The sequence below is a fragment of the Phalangium opilio genome, unplaced genomic scaffold (assembly GCF_054372755.1).
Source record: "Phalangium opilio isolate 3A_F unplaced genomic scaffold, DU_Popi_V2 ptg000217l_1, whole genome shotgun sequence".
NCBI lineage: Eukaryota > Metazoa > Arthropoda > Arachnida > Opiliones > Phalangiidae > Phalangium > Phalangium opilio.
The window spans coordinates 5,799,909-5,818,550 of NW_028324218.1; the positions used below are offsets into that span (position 1 = coordinate 5,799,909).

An 18,642-nucleotide genomic window follows, 5' to 3' on the forward strand; every position below is an offset into this window, starting at 1 on the left:
TTGAACCATTTCGTTACTTTAATGATACCGTTGGATTTGCTTTTTCGTGGTCTTTCATTTGAGTACAAACACGATGGGGTTATTTGCATAGCTTCAGAAGTTACGTTTAAAGTAATTGAAAGTAACTTAACGGGGCTTTGGAAAGTAACTTAGTAGCAGGGGGGGGGGTAATTATGAAAGTTAACTCTTAACCCTATTGTGTTTATACTCATTTTAAAGCTAAGGATGAGAAGTACGCACATGATTTTAATTTTATTGGAAGTCAGGTAATCAACCAAATAACGCGACTTTAAAGTAATTACCAAAGTAAGTAAAGTAATTAGAGAATCGATTTACCCTTAACCCTATCGTGTTTGTACTCATTTTAAAGAATACTTTGAGACGAAACCGAATATGATGTTCATTTTAATAAAACTAAGGTAATTTACCTAATAACGCTATTTAAAGTAATTACCGAAGTAATTAAAGTACCAATTTAGTCTTATCCCTATCGTGTTTGTACTCATTTAAAGCTTAGGATGAGAAGAACGCATATATGATCTGCATTTTAATTAAAATCTGGTATTTAACCAATTAACACGACTTGAAGTAATTACCATTTGAACTAATTAAAAGTACAAGGCTACCGATCTAAAATGAAATCTTTCCTCTAATAATCTCGATTAAAATACGAAACATTGTTAATTAAAACAATTAACAAAATTCCAATCACGTAAAACTTAATAATTATACAGTTATCACAAAGGTGTGTATGTGTAAAACTGTAAACATTTCAAAATAATATAATAACGCAAATAGCAGCATAAACCTTCGATTTAAAAAATTCCGTGAAAACATTTAAACTGTTGTAAATTACATTTTAGAAAGAAACTTCAGTAGATATCGTTACGCGCTATGAAATCTGAATCTTTTGTTTTCGACTATACAGTTTTCTGTTTTCGCTTTAGACCATTAAGAGATTTATCCAAGCGTTTACACTCGAATGTTAATTAGATTTAAAAGCTACCGAGTATTTAACCGCTTGCTTACCTACAGTTTTTAATAGAAAAATAAGTAGAAATAAAATATAGGTCACACCAAGTAACTTTAAACTTATCGAATTTAAAAGTTACTAAACCAAAATGAATTTCAGTTTGGTTGACTTTGTCGTGTTGTTAAAAAGAAAGAAAAAAACCTCCCACAAATTTCAACAAATTTTACCTTGAAGGTCGTACGTAATTGACCTTAACTTTTTTTTACAACTCTTTCTGAAGGACGGTGGTCTTATTATTTTTGCGAATTAAGTTTGAAGTATATAAATTGAATTTATAAATTTAGATATTTCGTAATCATTTCTGACATCATTATTGCTTCGATGTTTGATTATAAGAAAGATTTGTTAGATTCACAAGGTAAATTTTTTATTACGAAAACACGACGAATGATGTTCGTGAATCTTGTGTCATTTTAAGTAAACAACTTTGTGTCATTGGTTAGGAAATTTGTGTGTAAATATTTGGATTTTATTTTATTTATTTATTTATTTATTTATTTTGAAATGGTTTCGATGCAAATTGGTATGGGTCCTTGGTAAAAGATGCGATTAATCTGGTTTAAGAGGTCATGGAAGAGGTGTTGGTGGACAATGGACAGTCGGAACCATAGGATAGAATAGCCGACATGTGTCGTAATCACTCAAACTTCTGAAAGTGAGGGTTTCTGGTCCCCTGGACCACTGTATTATTTTCAAATCTATAGACTAGTGGCACCCTATGTTATTTTCCCATATACCCTAATGCAGTCAAAGCTGGGAGACTGCCATTACTCTATAGTAAAACTATGGGTCCTGAGGTTAGTTTATTATTTTAGACAGTAGGGTGTCACTGGTCACAAGGTTATAGTTTAAAAAATATTTTTATTTGATTTCCCAAATTTTTTCAGAAGTTTAATGTCAATTACCTACTTTAATTTCTGAATTAGACATAAAAATTATAACATAATATCATATCCCTTTTCAATAATGAATGAAATAGAAGTTTATTGTGTACATAAAAAGTTACAGGAACTCACGAGAATGTACACATTAGTATCGAGAAAAATATTTACAAAACAATATTTACAGAAAAAAGTTCAGAAAATAATAGTTCAACAGTAACTTGATAGTTTGAACCACAAAACAAAAGCCAAAACCTATAATCTACATCATACACTATAGGTCACTAAGGCCAACCTAGATTAGAGGGTATAATTTATTGTATTTTATGAAACAAAGACTTATTTTTAATCCCCAAAAATTTAATACCCGAATCAACCCGTATTCATTAACAATAGGGATACGAAACTAAACGAAATCCCCAGCGATTGAATTAATTAAAAAAATAAAATAAAAACCATTGCATTATGTTCAGGTTATCAAATTTATTATTATACCCTTTTTAAAGTCATTTCCTTATTTTTCTTTATTGGAAGCTACTTCTGTTCTGAATTGGAATGAATGAACTAAACGTTTGAATTATCCTTTTAGCAAGGAAATCGCGGGCTTTTAAACTTTTGTTTGTAGCTTTCACCCCTATCTAGTTACGGTTCATCGCAGTTTGCAATTTGGGTATTCTATTCTAATTTCCTGAAGTGGTTTAGGGTTCCAAAACGATGGCACACACACTTTCTGTTCAACCTTTATTTTTAGATCGATTCGAAACGAGAGTTAACTGAACTATAGCATAAGTTTATAAGATATGTTCCTACCATAAGTTTGTTTAATTAATATCTGGTCATGACAAACTGAAAGGCTTGTAATTTTGAAGTGAGTGAGTGAGTGAGGTAGGTCATAGATTCGAGGAGATAAAGCGAGGGAGGCCTGGTGAGTGAGGCGCTGCTGTCAAAGGGGGCTTAGTAATGCAGACTAAATAGGACCTAGATGGAATTATAGGTCCTAGCTGCAAAATTAATTAACCACCACCGAGTGTACTTAGGACTTCAATTGACTCGCTTCCGTCGTTCTCCTTCTCGAACTAGTTATCTCGAGCTGTAAGTCTCTCAGTAGCATTACGAATCGTATAGGTAGTGCATATCATACTTATGGAATATATATCTTATAAACTTATGATTATAGTTATGATGGTTATTTGTGGGTGTGTTTTTTTTTATTATATGATTGACTGATGATAAAAACTTTCATTTATTTTTGAAAGGAAAATGTTTTGGTGGTTGCGTTTATTTTTGGGTTTTTTTTTTCTTTCTGTTGTCTAAGGATCTTCAATTTTTGAATAAAGCGTGGGTTCAGCTTTAAAATGAAGAAAACCGCGTCAAAATCGGTTAATATTTAAGGAAGTTACGGAAGTTTAAAGTTCAAGTAAGGTTTTTTTTGATGACGTCATTTTGTGATTGATGACCTCATCAAAATTTTTTCACTTTTTCTTTAAAGCTTCGTAACTTCTTTATTTCTAGTCCGATTTGGACGTAGTTTGTTTTATTTTGAAGTTCTTAAAGATCTTTATCTAAATTTAATTTGGTAATTAATTATATTATAGTAATTCATGACGTCATCAATACAATAATTAAAATATTTGGAAAAAAACATCATAATATTGCAACTTATAGATCGCTTTCAGAGTAATTAAAGGGTATATAAAAACCCACGTAAAGTTTGCTTATAATTACTATATTTATTCCATAGCAGACGACATTTATTTCAATCCCTTTCTACTATACCTTTAGAAAAACAATGACACAAATTTAACCCTAAATTCGTTAAGCCTAAATTTTAAAATAGGTCAGGTCAATCGATACGCTTTTAAACCTCCGAAACCTTTTGACCCAACACATTCATACATCTAAAAATAATTTCACCGCACCAACTTATCCATTCCATAATGCTATCAATAATGGCTCCATTACGTCACGCATACGCGATATGTTTAGTACCCTTAACCCTTGGCTATTGTATGAAAACGAAACGAAAATAGCGTGCTAAACCTTAATCGGAATTCAATGAACTGTAGTCTGTAGAGGCGGTAGTAGTTGACACTTTCTTTCAACCGATAGAGATCGCGGACAAACGGGACTGGTTCAAACCAAGAAGTGATATCTAGTTTATTAGGGAGAAGGTATAAGATGCCTGAGCATCCGCGCGCCACAGTCCTGCAGTTCCCCTTTCAAAATACAAGGGGGGACGTAAAAGGAGGCGCCGGGCTATTTCGCCTCTCCTCAGTCGGAAAATATGACTGTAATTTTCGTCATTCGCGTCGCGCTGACGTGCACGAGTTTTCAAGAACCAATGAGATACTAAGTTCAGCTAGCTAACTGGACCAAGTCATCTTGCGACTTATTGCCACTTATCTAACGCCTTTACAATGCATAGAGGGGTGGTGGCTAGCCCCTATGCCACAGCTAACCGACAGCGCCCTATACTAACTATTGGTTGTAATTTAGAGGCGGCGGGATTAACTATGAACCTACTATGTTTGGACTGGAGATAAAGCTGGAAATGTGGCGCGAATTTATACCTTCTCCCTAATAAACTAGATATCGCTTCTTGTTCAAACCTTTTCTAAGTGCCAACATCCTCCTTCTTGAAGAAGAAAAGAAGTATCCATTTACTAAAAAGAAATTGATTGTTTGCTTCGATTGAGATGGATTCAATTGGGGTGCGCTCAATCGGAACTATAATGTGATTGTAGGCTTCTGAGGTCGAGTAGAGAAAGCGCCGTTATAATGGAATGGGAACGGTTCGAAATAGCTGGTCTTTCTCTCTTCTTGTTCTTTGTTCAGGTAGTTAGCGGATGATGGTTAACTGTAATCGGAAAGTTGGGTTGCAGGAAGAGAAAATCAACAAAGAGTAATAAACTAAGCTTGAGTTAAAGTTGAACCAGGGATAGATTTAATTTTAGAAGTAGGAATGGAGAACAGAGTAATGTGGGCGCGCGTCAAAGTCCCGGACCTCCTTCCACGGGACGGGGAGGAGGATTGAAAGAAGAGGCCGGTCATAGCGACAGAGGTAAATAGGAATTACGTACTTTTCGCCGTCCTCGTGAGCAGAGTCATCAAAACGTAGTTTAAGTCAGCCAATAAGATAATTTGAACTTTTCGTTACGTGTTGGAGGGAGGGGCTCTATACTGGGCTATGAGTCGGACTGAAGTAAATAACTAAAAACTGATGAATTGAGTATGAAGTTTTTGAAAAAGAAAACCCACTGATGTAGTTAAGATTTTATTGACCTAAATATTAGGTCTAATTATTTTATATATTTTTTGTTCTTTTTGCATTCGTCAATTGAACTTCACAGCGACATGAAGATTACAAGCCAATTTAACTTAATCATAAGCGCGTAAATAAGTTATAAGCAAACCAATTTATAGTTAAATACCGGATATTCTTTACAATTCGTTTTTATTGGAAATTCGTTCGCTTGGATACCTTCTAAAATTACCCATAATTTTTGCTGCACGAGATGGGAAATAAATTTTTTTCCATCCAAAAAAGTCACTTTTCTACTTTTTTGGTCTGGGTTTTTTCTTCTAGTAATTTGTTAGGAACATCATAAGTGACTTTACAAACTTAAGTGACCAAGAATACATACAGCCAATAGGAATTATTGTGTAGCCATATCTCCCATGTTAATTTCCATGAATTCTATGATTAGTCTAGCTAACTCCTCCCACAAAGCCCGCCTAGATACATTGGGTGAAAATGGATGTATCACAATAATTCCTATTAGCTGTTCCTGAAAACTTGTTGTTATTATGTTATTTATGGGAATAGACTTGTTTAATGGTGTTCTCAACTTAAAGAAAACTAAAATCGATGGTACTAGAACGTAATATCTTAAGATAATTTTAGTTTTTTAGAGTTATCTTAACGTATACTTAATTTTAACATATATAATTTATTGTATCCCCTACGGACGAATTCCATATTGGAAAGTTTTGTTTCTTTTTCTGGTTTTAACTTAATTTAATTTTATACTGTGCACAACCTTGTAGGTACTCTTGTATTGTTGCTGTGTACATTAAAGAATTATTATTATTATTATTATTATTATGTATAATTGGCTGTTTTACTGACATTTCGGTATTTTTTTAACCGTAATTCTCTCAGTAATTATTTCGGTATCTAGGCATAGTTCTTGCATGCTTCAATTGTTGCAACTTTGCGTGCCAATCGCTAAGCCTAAATCTTCAATATTATAAAAACTTTCAAATTTGGCTTAAGAATTAAATGTGTTTACTGAAAATTCTTGTCACTTTTTAGGCCTAAATCTTCAATATAATAAAAAAACTTTCAAATTAGGCTTAAGAATTAAACGTATTTACTGAAAATTCTTGTCACTTTTTAGGCCTAAATCTTCAATATAATAATAAAAAAAAATTCAAATTAGGCTGAAGAATTAATGTGTTTACTGAAAATTCTTGTCACTTAAGTTTGGCGCATGACAATGAAATTTCATTTTCTATTATGAGTTGATGACTAATGCTAATGCATTAACTTTCTACGAATCGGACGGAGGGTTGTATACCTAATGAAAAGCCTCATTAACTGTCAACCCTTGTTCTGTCTATCAGCAGTTTTAGCCTTTCTCTGTTTGTGAATGTCTATGGATGTTAGCATTAAGTGGTGATAGTGTAGAAGCTGTAGATGTTTCAACGAGAAATTACCTTGCATCGTGCTATAGTTCATTTGAGACGTGCATTGTCGATTCGAAAGAGAAATTCTCGTTAATTTCAAGAGGCATATGAAAAGTCATATTTCAGATGAAGTGCCATTTTCTATTGTGTTTTATAAATATAATAGAATATAATGGGCTTTATTTAGTTAAGGGTGTTTCTACTTCTTGTTAAATTAATTTTAATTTAATTATACTTTGTGTTATGTTTGACAGACTGTTATGTTCTAATTAGTTTCGTTTTGAGCTTTAAAATGAGTTCTCACAAGCCATAGTTTACAATATTTTTACTTTTGAGCGTAAATTGTGCCTAAATTTTTGAGCATTTTAAAATTTACCAATTTTAAAGATAATGGCGATATATTAACGTTTCAGTTATGCTTCATAATAATGTATTAGAAGCCATGGATAGATTGAAATATATCTACACTGTGCGTAAAATTTGTGCACACATTTTTGAGCATTTTAAAATGTTCTCATTTTAAAGGTAATAGTGCTGTATTAAAGTTGCATTTATGCTTCTAATATAAGCCATAAATTCAAATATATCTAAACTGTGCTTAAAAATGCGTAAAATACGTGCAACAAATATACATAGCGTAAAATTTAAGCAAAATTTTATTTTATATTTAATATTATACCAAAATGTCTATAGCCAAAATTCTACCTTGTTGATATACTAAAAAGAAACATAATCGTAAATAGTTGCTCAAAAGTTGAAGTTTACAAGTGCGTAAATTTATGTCTGAACTATTTATTTAGTTCCAAAATATAACTTGCGAGTACTCATTTGAAAGCCAAGAATTAAACACGAATTTAAGGCTCGTAAATAAATAAATCAACCAATTTACTAAATTTAACGTTAAAACACGTACTCACATCAAACCAGTACACTTATTTTAAACTTAAAGTTTTTAACCCTAAGGTATTAACGCCTCATAACTAAAGATAATAACGGGCTTTGAAAGATCACGAAAGATCATAAAACTTAGACAAAAACTTTCCGTGTTTATGTTTTACTTGATGTCATCTTTTTTAAAACCCACCCCCTAAGGGAGTAGAGTAGAAATTATTTGAAAATAAGGACAGAATATCTGTAAATATTTCTCTTGAGTTTGAAATTACATTTGACCCTTTGGTGTAGGTTTAATCTTTTTGTCGTGAGGTTTTGCCCTACATTTATGTTTTAAATCGACACTTCTTTTGAAGCATCAAAAATACAAAAGCAAGCTGGGTCTCTAAGAGTTCAAATTCACCACACCCTAATCGTCTGTCTATTCCCGTGAATCCCCGCCAACCTCTTAAGTATTCTTTATTCTTTTAATTCTATGAAAGTTTTCTCGTCCGACTTCGAATCATTGTACTACATTTTCTTTTTGTGTTTGCGCAATAATTGATTACTCGTCAAACATTCTATGATTATTGTGAATGGCATCGGTTTCTTTTGTTGTTGTTAAATGCAAGAATTGAGGAATCGTTAGGCCTTGGATTTTGTCCTATATTTACACCCAATGTTTTAAATTACAAGGTACGAAGTTTAGTGTAATTATGGTTTGGTTTTGTGCAAATTTTCATTTAATTTGAGGAAACCTTTAATATATTGCACGCTTTTTTTCTACTGTGCAAATAAATAATGCAGTGTTTGCACGTTGAATTTCACCATATACACTTGTATCTTTTAGGTGCATAATAGGAAATTTAACGGGCAATATTTATTTTAATAACTTTTTCGCATTGTGCAAATAAATAAATTACACAATACTTGCACGCTCATTTTCTGCCATATGCACAAATACAAACCCCACTTGTAAGTACTCAAACGAAAGCTTACAATGCAAATAATCTAATTTTAATCTAACCTAACTTCCCATTGTGCAAATAAATTACTCAAAACTTGCACGCTCGTTTTCTGCCATTTGCAAAAATACAAACCCCATATTGTAGGTACTCAAAGAAAAGCTTACAATGCAAAGAATCCAAATTTAACATAATCAAATCTAAAAATCCTTAACTGTACATACAAACTAAATAAATACGAATTTAAACTAAAAAAAAAGTCCTAAATTTTAAAACAAATATATACTTTAAAACCACAAACACGTCGTGAATACAAATACAAATCCACCTCAATCCGTAAATCTAAAATTGAATAACATACTGTATACTTCATATCATAAATAATTCTTTTCAAGAAATACTCAAATATGTTGTATTTAATTTACATATAAACCTCGCTAAATAGATATATGACCTAAATTCCATGGATATTAAACTATTTACCATATTCTTTAGGTAAAAGGGTTATAACCTTGATAAATCATTAAACTTGAATTTATATTTTTTCTGTAATCATAAATATTTCAATTCAATTGATATCAATTGGAATTTTTTTGAACTAATTTTTTATGAAAAGGATTTTTTTTAATGCATGGTATACTATTTTCGTGAGGAACCAGGGAGTATGAATAAAAGCAGATGGGATATCAACTCACGTTTTGAATATTATATAAAAAGTCAATACCTTATAGGGGGGACTTTTATGTGCATAGAAAAAAATTCTTTTGTAGTATGTTCTCTTTGATATCCGATCCGATACTGTAGTATTAAGTAGGGTTTATGCTGTCTGTATCAATGTACATCCATTTTGAAAATTATTTTTATTTAGCTGAGGATATTGTGGTTTTGTAATGATAGGTTTAGAATTTGTGTGGTATTTTTTGGGAATGTTTGTAGACGAATGTTTATTATTTATTTGTTTTCTGTAAGTATGCCACGCTTCATTAAAGGGGGTTGTTTGAATATTCAAATTTGTTGCCCATTTACCTACTAACATAAGTTTATAAGATATGTTCCATAAGTATGTCACTACCCATACTTCGTAATGTTAGAGGCTTAATGAGAGCTAGTTCAAGAACGACGTGAGAATTGACTACACTCGGTTTTGCAGTCCATCCTCCTCTTTAGTCTGTACTAAGCCTTTGACAGCGCCTCACTAGGCGTCGCTTTACGAGAATCTATGACGTTTCACCTACGTCACTTCATGACAAGCTCTCATTAACGACTGACACACTTATGGAACATATCTTATAAACTTATGCTACTAAGAATTTGACTTACTGAAATTCAAAGCCCAGCCCAAACCGCTTCACATAGAAGGCTGAAATTTTGCAGGGACGTTACTGTTAAGTAGTAGACACGCGCTAAGAAAGATTTTTCCAATCCGCCGCCATGTTTAAAAATGGCGACCATAAATGTAATAAAATCTTCTTTATGGAATAACTTTCGTGCATTACAACAGATTTATTTAATATTTAGTATACTGGTTATCTATATCCTCTAGACGGGCCTTTTGGCTTTAATTTGCCGCCATCTTTAAAAATGGCGGGCTGAAAATTAATGGGGTGACGGGCAACCCCGGGTGCCTTTTGCTACTAGCATAAAATAATGCTGCTTAAAACCTATTGGAAAGCACAAGCGAAAAAATTGTTGAAACTCATTACATTAAAACTCTCTCATAACATAAAATGATTATCAATCAATTAAAATTTTAAGGGCCTCAATAGATACTTCATAAAACGTACTTGTAAATTTTTTTTAAGTTAACTAAATCTACCCCGGAATCTACCCCTCCAGTAGTCCATTCAACCTGTGGTCTTTCTCAATTGGTTCAACTTCTTTCATACAATACAGAACATTACCAAACTTCCATAACACAAAATGCCCCGTCCAAAAATCGACTCCATTACACTTTATAACGTGATCAAAATCTTATTAGAGCTCCGCTTCCCCCATGATCCTCTTCAATAGACTCGATAATCATAAATTTTTGAAATTCTTCACGCCCTGGGCCCCCCTTGTGAGTTGTGAACCACTTGGGAATGGATTGGGTCAGAAGGTGATAATAGAAGAAGGATGACACTCCTTGCTATAATAAATGTTAAGGGATGCTATTGGGAAGAATCATGTTACAATTACTAATTACCCCACTTTGTGCAAGTACACTTCTCTCGAAGAAAAGCATTATATACTTCTGATTAGGCTTAACTGAACAGTTATTTTGTGCAATGCTAAGCCTTGTTCCATCTATATGACTAACCCCGTGTATTGTTCTTTTCTTTCTTTTTGGCGCAGCTGTTGGAACAGGAGAAACATGCATTATCGCGAAAGTTGGACAGTATCGAAGGGGACTTCGATAGCAGATTGGCTGAGTTGCAGAGCGACGTTGATCAGTTGCAGAAGGAGTTGGCCGATAGTCAGGCTCTACTCCGTGTTACTGAGAAGGAAAAATCCAGGCTAGTGCAAGATCTCACTGAACAAAATCATAGGTTAACGCAGCAGCTAAAACAGGTACGTTTTCGATTTGTTTACTTTATTTTTTGTATTGTCTTCTATTTCGCTGTGTGCCAAGAAACGGACTAGAGGTGTTTTGTATTGTCTTCTATTTGGCTGTGTGCCAAGAAACAGACTATAGGTGTTTTGTATTGAATTTTAGTTGGCTGTGTGCCAAAGAAACAGACTATAGGTGTTTTGTATTGAATTTTAGTTGGCTGTGTGCCAAGAAACAGACTAGAGGTGTTTTGTATTGAATTTTAATTGGCTGTGTGCCAAGAAACAGACTAGAGGTGTTTTGTATTGAATTTTAGTTGGCTGTGTGCCAAGAAACGGACTAGATGTGCTTTGTATTGTTGTGCAAGTAGTAGCCAGATTATAAATTCGCGAGGTATAATTCGTCATACATAATAAATTTAGCTAGCTCCTCCCACAAAATCCCCCTAGATATGTTGAGAAAAATGGCTGACTACACAATAATTCCTATTAGCTGTATGCATTCCTGATACTAGATCTATAAATTCAATGAAACGATCAACGTAGACTGTGCCTAGACATTGTTATGATTAAAGTATCATTTCCATGAAAATTCTATCTAGAGATTGTACGTACTGTTTTTATCTAAACATAAACTTTCAAATTGTTTACAGGCGAGTAAAACTGAAGAAACCCTATCGAACCAACTTCAATCTCTTCGGGAACAGTTTAACGCCAGACGTTCCAATTTCTCTGATCATTCCTTGCAGTTAGAAGGTCTCAAAGAAGAGGTAATGTATTTAACGACATCTATACTTGCTTAATTTCATTAAGCTTCTTGTTCTCCTTCTTACAAATTAATAATTTTGTAATGTAGGGATCATTCTAACCTCAAAACACTATCGAGAACAAACCCCAATTACATTCTAGCTCGAAATTGTCTCAAGTTATCTTGGTTTAGTTTGATAAGGATTCGCTTTTAGGAAGTTACTTTTTAATCTCTTTTCTAAACAATATCCAAGTTATCATTGACTCAGATTAAGTGAATCTCAGTTATTAGAATTGTTAAGTAATCCTCTTTAGTACATGTAATTCTGCATCTTAATTTTTATCGGTTGTAAGTCAGGAGATTTTTAACTCCTCCTGATGAACTTGCGGCGATGTGGGAAAGCAATCAATGCTTGGGTTTTGTTGACGTCATTAAAGGCATGAGATTCAACCTCCTCCCATTTCTAAGAGTATCATCGCGACAATAAGACTTCCTTTTGTCACTTCTATATAATTATTAATTCTGGCAAGACATGATGATGTAATTAATTCACGTAGCCATTTTTTAGTAGTGCCATGTTTCTGACGTCATAATTCGATTCCATCTTTTTAATTGTCTAATTTTTAATTGGTTAAAAAATATTAAAAAAAAATGTCAATGACAAAGCTAGTCTGCACACTGTCTATAGATAGCTTAACTTCAGTGCAGTATTGCCAGGCTCTCTATGAGCTAAGTTAATCGAGAACTGATTCAATTTGAATGCTAGCATTTCATTCTTTAGACCCAAATGGTGTGGCAATACTTCGACCACGCCATAAAACCCTTTTAGCGAAATATCTCTAATCTAAGCTTTGTCTATGAAGGGATTTCCACACTAAGCCTGTGGCTTGTTGATGTTGCTTAACCTATCTAGAACTTACATGATGTCATCAAAGGGGAGTGGATCTTTATATGTTTTTTAAAGTTTTTTGTTCTTCATTTTTAAAACAGATTGAATTACTGTCAGATCGTAAAGCTGATCTCGAGAGGCGGATTCAAAATCTAATTGACGAACGAGAAAATTTAAGTCTTTCTCTTGAAGAATCTAGTGACAGGATACTCATGCTGGAAAAGCACGCCAAAGAACAAGACCAACAGGTAACCGACCTCACCTTTCCTATGTTTGAACTAATTTCAATATGATATTACAAAATGAGTTCCATAAAAGCGTGAAGTACGACCATTTCGATATAACTAAAAGGGAAAGACAAGGGGGGTAAAACGCTGCCTTCTATCTCGCTTTTTGGCGCCTGCGCACTAGTCTTTTTCTATCATGAGAGTGCGCATGCAGAGACGGATGACAATGTATCAACCCCATTGTATGTCCCTGTACTGAGGCTTGCCTATACCCTCTTTTACGTTGAAAAGGTCTATGGGAAATCAATTTTGAAGTTGAACTGAAACTGTCATTTAACTATGACATTTTTCCCTATAAGGGACACCCCCTAAACAAGTTACGTACATTGGAGTGTTTTAGGGATGACCCCTTAATTAAATTAGAAATAATTGTCTTTCAATTTCTCAGTTAAATTTAAGGGGGTCATCCGTAAAATACTTAAATATTTCATAATTTGTTTAGGGTATTTTACGGATGGCCCCCTAAATTTAATAACTAAGAAACAATGAAAGACAATGATTGGGGCTAATTTATTTAAGGGGCCATCCCTAAAACACTAATCCTTCATAACTTGTAAATATTGGCTCTTGTGTGTATGTCAAAAATGTCATAGAAATTACATTTTCGTCTCAAAACCCATCCCACCATTGAGCACAAAATTTGTGCTCCCTGATCCCACTGTACTTTGGTCCTATAATTGCCCTCCCTTTTGTGGACTACCCTGTATTTACTCCACATTCAAGATGGAAGGAAGTATTTTTCGTCTCATAAATTCCGCGTTGTCATCGCGGTACTACACGTGTACTTAAACTGTTTTGCATGTAACGAGGAATTTTTCCTGATCTTAAAAGAAAGAACCAACTAGAATATTAGATCTAGGTAGAAGTTGTTAATTAGTTCGGATTCTGCTTACTAATAAATTATTTCCCGGGGTGTTTTCGCTGGCCCGGGTTGTCAATGAAAATATCTTTCTTCGAGATTTATAGGTAGTTGTCTCTGAAAGGTCGTGTAAGCTAGAACGTAGATTATGTTGCCCCTAAAATGGCCCAAATTTGATATATGGCCAAATTTAAAGCCAGTTTCGGTTCAATATGTTAGTTATTATTTATTTATTTATTTAATGAATAACTGGAATTTGGAATATATTATCAATTATTAATTAAGATCGGTCATAGTCATAATGTTTGTTTTGGGGTACATTTTTTTCAGCTTCGTGGTCAGAAGAGAGATATGGAGGAATTACGAGAGGTCAACACGGGTTTGCAGGACAAGTTAGAGTCCATTAGGAGGAGTTGCAGTACACCTAGCTACGGTCATACGTCACTGTACAACGAAATTGAAATGTCCTCACAGTCCTCTATAGATGACGAAATCAGGTCTCTTAATGGAAGTCAGGTTAGTTACTTTTAACTCTTGTTTTCTTATTTTGTGTTAGTTTTAGGATTGGTTGAGTAGTTCGGAATAGTTTAAAGACATAAGTAAATCCAGGGATAGATTTAATTTTAGAAGTAGGAATGGCGAACAGAGTAATGTGGGCGCGCGTCAAAGTCCGAACCCCCTTCCACGGGACGGGGAGGGGAAATGAAAGAAGAGGCGGGTCATAGCGACAGAGGTAAAAAGGAATTACGCATTTTTCGTCGTCCCCGTCAGACACGTCATCAAAACGTAGTTTAAGTGAGCCAATAAGATAAATTTTACTTTTCGTTACGTGTTGGAGGGAGGGGCTCAGTACTGGGCTATGAGCCGGACTGAAGTAAATACTAACCGTTCTCCATTCCTACTTCTAAAATTAAATCTATCCCCTGTCTTTTAGTGAGTGGCCAGTCTCCTTTGGACCTATGTCCAAAATATTAAACTGGTCTTTGGTTTTGTCCCCTAACTTAATTTTCTTAATAAACTGGTCCAGAGAACCAATAACTATAACTTCTTGAATTTAAAAACTAGTCCGAGCCATTAATAAATTAATAATTTATCTGGGGTAATTAATATTTGAGCGTTAATGGTGGACCCTTGTTGTACACAGAGTGGTCGAAGCCGTCCTCATTCACACCCGGGCTCCTCAATTGGTTTTCACGGTGATTTCGCCGACGAGATCGAATGCGACGAAGTAGAACTAGCCGATAATGAAGACAGTTGGAAATTTCGTCAAGAACTTGTCGAAATTTACCAACAATTATGGCGTCTATGCACCGATCTTCGTCGTAGAAGGGATAATTTGTCTGCTGATAGCGGCTTGCCACCTTCCCCCGAAGAAATCCACGCCCAACAAATCAGGGTCGGAATGATGTCTAATATCATCAAAGAATTGCGTTCCCTTATGCAAGATTTGCAACTAAGTTCCTCTGACGCGGTAAGCCCATCTTGTTTATTTTTTTACTTTTCACGCTACTATTGGACTGCAAATGTATTGCGTTGAACACTCCTGGCTGGTTGGCGGGAATAAGGCTTGGTAATTTGTTAATATTTAGCTTGTTTGTTACGTAGCCTTGCGTTGCCTGCCAGTCCGTTGTTGACGACCGCCAGGAGGCGAACAAATTACGCCAGCAACTCGAAGAAAAGAACAAAGAGTTGAAGTCCAAGCAAGACGAAATCACGGAACTAACTACAAAGCTTACTATTCAGGAACGCGAATTAAAGGCCACTCAGGAACAGAGGGACCAGATGAAGCAAGATATCAGCAACAGCAAACTTGCCAAAGAAGAAATAGTCAAGAAAGCTTGGGAGGGTAGAGATCAAGCTGTGGCAAGGTACGTCTTAGTTGACTTAGGCCTAATTTTGTCGATGTTAGTTTGAAACTTGAGCATTTACATTTTTAACAGGAAAAATGCCGTTGAAATTGAACTTGCCAAAACCCGTATTGACATTATGCACGTCAACAGTCAACTAATGGAGGCAATTCAACAAAAAATTGAGCTTTCTCAACAGTTAGAACAGTGGCAGGTAAGACAACCTTTTTTATTCTTAAGCCTTGTCACGGTTCATGCAAAGGCTTAGGGAATTAGAACAAAAGATGGTGAACGCTGTAGTTAAGCCTTTGTTCTTCTAAAAACTTGCCATGGTTCACGAAAAGCCTTAGCGAATTAGAACAAAAGATGTTGAACGCTGTAGTTAAGCCTTTGTTCCACTAAAAACTTGCCATGGTTCACGAAAAGCCTTAGTGAATTAGAACAAAAGATGTTGAACGCTGCAGTTAAACCTTTGTTCCTCTAAAAAATTGCCATAGTTCACAAAAAGCCTTAGCAAATTAGAACAAAAGATGTTGAACGCTGTAGTTAAGCCTTTGTTCTTAGAAAAACGTATAAAGTGATTCATATCAAATTAATTAATGTTTCAGGTTGACATGCAAGTTCTTCTAGATGAACAACTAAAGAAAAAGCTTAAAAATCAGGAAATCGAAGACCGCAAACGCGTTAAAAGTCAGAGGCCCAGGCAAAATAGCGCCAAGAGTAAGTTATTCGGTTTGTGGCCGCGGTGAGATTCCCCAATTTCAATCGCCGCTGTATTAAATTGTGATATTTAAAAAAAAAAATCTGAACTATCGAGACCGTTATCTTACGGTCAGTGAGACTGTTTGTTGTGGTAGCTTCATTCGTGCCTCTACTAAATTGAAGACTATCATACAGTAAAGCAGTTAAGAGAAAAGTGAAATATTTATCTATTGTATATATGCAACTTTCCTGTGAACCTCATCTATATGAGGTAACATTTTTTTGCCCTTAAAACTAAAACTAACACCCAAAAAAACAACTCCCTCCTATAAGCTAAAATTTAATATAACAACCACTAGAGAAAGTTACCAAGATGGTCCCTTAGTTCGGCTTACGTTTAACCAAACGTTAATGAGTTTTAAAATGCCTTAAAACATTTACTTTTCAAATAGTTATATGCACTCCAAAATGGCCTAAATTTACATACATATTAGTACTAGATAATATAAAGCACGTATTTAAATATTAAATTAATTATTATAAAGACAACCAAAAACTGTTTTTAACCTGTTTAAAAAAAATTTATAACCCTAAGCCTTGGACATAAGGCTGCGTGCTTTGTTAGTATTTTTTAAACATACGCAGAACGGTTTTTTAAAAGCCTGGTCCAAGGTTTTTTGTCGTTTTTATATGCAAAGGGGACCAAAATATTTGAAAATTAAATAAGAAATCTTAACCCTAAATAGGCTTAAATATACTAATTCGAAAACTGTTTAATACACGCATCGCATTATTAACAGAAAAGCTACTATTGTGATCTCTTGGACATAGGAGTATTCTTTAGTGGGGAGATTTTTGTTTGAAAATAAAAATATGCAAAAACTTTTAATTTTAAATGAGTTTGTTTTTCGTTACTCACGTTGAAGTTAGTTCTTTAGGCCTAATTTCATTCTTACCACATTTAACATTGCGTATCCATACGCCTCAGATTTCACCATCCTTTTTTTTGGCGCCATTTAGTTTTTCATAACCTGCAGTGATTGGTTGGTCGAAAGTTGAAAGCTAGAATAAGGGCTGTAAATAAGTAATATTTTAATATGTTTTACAGGTAAAGTGGAACTGTAGTTTTACTTTTTTTAGCGTAGAATAATATTTTTTTTGGGATATTAGCAAGAAAAACCGATTAGTTTGACTATCACTTCTTGAACTTTGATAATCAAACAAATTTTACAGGTCGTGGGTCTTTTGACTCCTAGGGTTCAAAGTCTAGACATTTTTTGAATTTTGAATTTCGTCTGCTTCACTAGTTTTAACCGCGTTGTCGTTAATCTTTAGTTGTAGACTCGCCTCATCAGTCGTGTTTGTTTATCTTCATTTCTACTTCAAAAATCAAGTAAGTTCATTGTTTTTTATTAGTTGTAGTTGGTTTTATTCAATTAGTATCGATTTTTACAATTAAAATGTTAAATTAAGTGGACTTTGTCAAAATTTACGATATGAAATGAAAATTAAATTTTTTACGGTATGCTAGCTTTAAAAATGGCTGTCTGTGAGACTAGTGATGTGTATTTTCATGAACAATAGATATTTAGTAATAATTTTAACACTGTTCACGAACTTAGCATGCTTTGCTGCTTCGAATTAGGTTAATTTGAAGACTAAATAATTATGATAATTTCTCGTAATTTATTAGATTTCTTTCACGCGAAAATTGAAGCTGACATGAAGGTTTTAGAAATTCGTATTGTGAGGCTGGATAATGAATCATTTGAAACGCGTACAAGGCCCAACGGAGTTTTGGTGCTGCCACCTAAGATTAAAACTTATGAGGAACGGTTTAATTTGAAAAAGTTATCAATTAAGTTAAATCGTTTAACTCCAACTACAATTAAAATGTATACCAAGAAAACTGTAATGAAGCAGATCAAAGCTAAGCCGGTTTTGATGTCAAAGGTCAAGAAAGGTCGTAAAGCTTCCAAAGACCGAAAAGTCTTAAAATCAAAAGAAAATGTTCAACAAGTTTCCGAAGACGATGAAAAACTTCAACTATACCTCTCAAGCTCTGAGGCGGAGTAATGTAACATTCAAAAGGCGAATTATTCTAATATTAAGCCTATTTTAACCCGTTCAAAGTTTTAAGGTTCATAATATGTAATATTCTATATTCACACATAAATGTTTTAAGGTTCATAATATTTAATATAGTATATTCACACATAAATGTTTTATTGTTCTTAAACATAAATAAATTATATATAAAGACCAAGTGTAATATTTATTTATTTATTTATTTATTTATTTATGATACACGCTGAAGTAATATATTTAAAAAGTCCGCATTTA

General features: G+C 33.9%; 1 protein-coding gene and 1 long non-coding RNA gene across 2 annotated transcripts in view; both read left to right on the forward strand.

Annotated features, from left to right (window-relative positions):
- LOC149615900 (bicaudal D-related protein homolog) overlaps positions 1–17,195 on the forward strand; it is a 64,531-nt gene extending 47,336 nt beyond the window's left edge. Inside the window, exons 2-9 of the mRNA XM_089857363.1 lie at positions 10,773–10,988; positions 11,621–11,737; positions 12,706–12,852; positions 14,081–14,266; positions 14,895–15,221; positions 15,356–15,618; positions 15,691–15,811; positions 16,206–17,195. Coding sequence (XP_089713489.1) covers positions 10,773–10,988; positions 11,621–11,737; positions 12,706–12,852; positions 14,081–14,266; positions 14,895–15,221; positions 15,356–15,618; positions 15,691–15,811; positions 16,206–16,346 — 1,518 coding nt within the window. The 3' untranslated portion in view covers positions 16,347–17,195. The remainder of the gene's footprint in view (positions 1–10,772; positions 10,989–11,620; positions 11,738–12,705; positions 12,853–14,080; positions 14,267–14,894; positions 15,222–15,355; positions 15,619–15,690; positions 15,812–16,205) is intronic.
- A 423-nt stretch (positions 17,196–17,618) lies between these two features.
- On the forward strand, positions 17,619–18,565 carry LOC149615901 (uncharacterized). The gene is made up of 2 exons (XR_016375967.1): positions 17,619–17,692; positions 17,993–18,565. It is a non-coding gene; the product is annotated as an uncharacterized LOC149615901 (long non-coding RNA).
- The last annotated feature ends 77 nt before the right edge of the window (positions 18,566–18,642 follow it).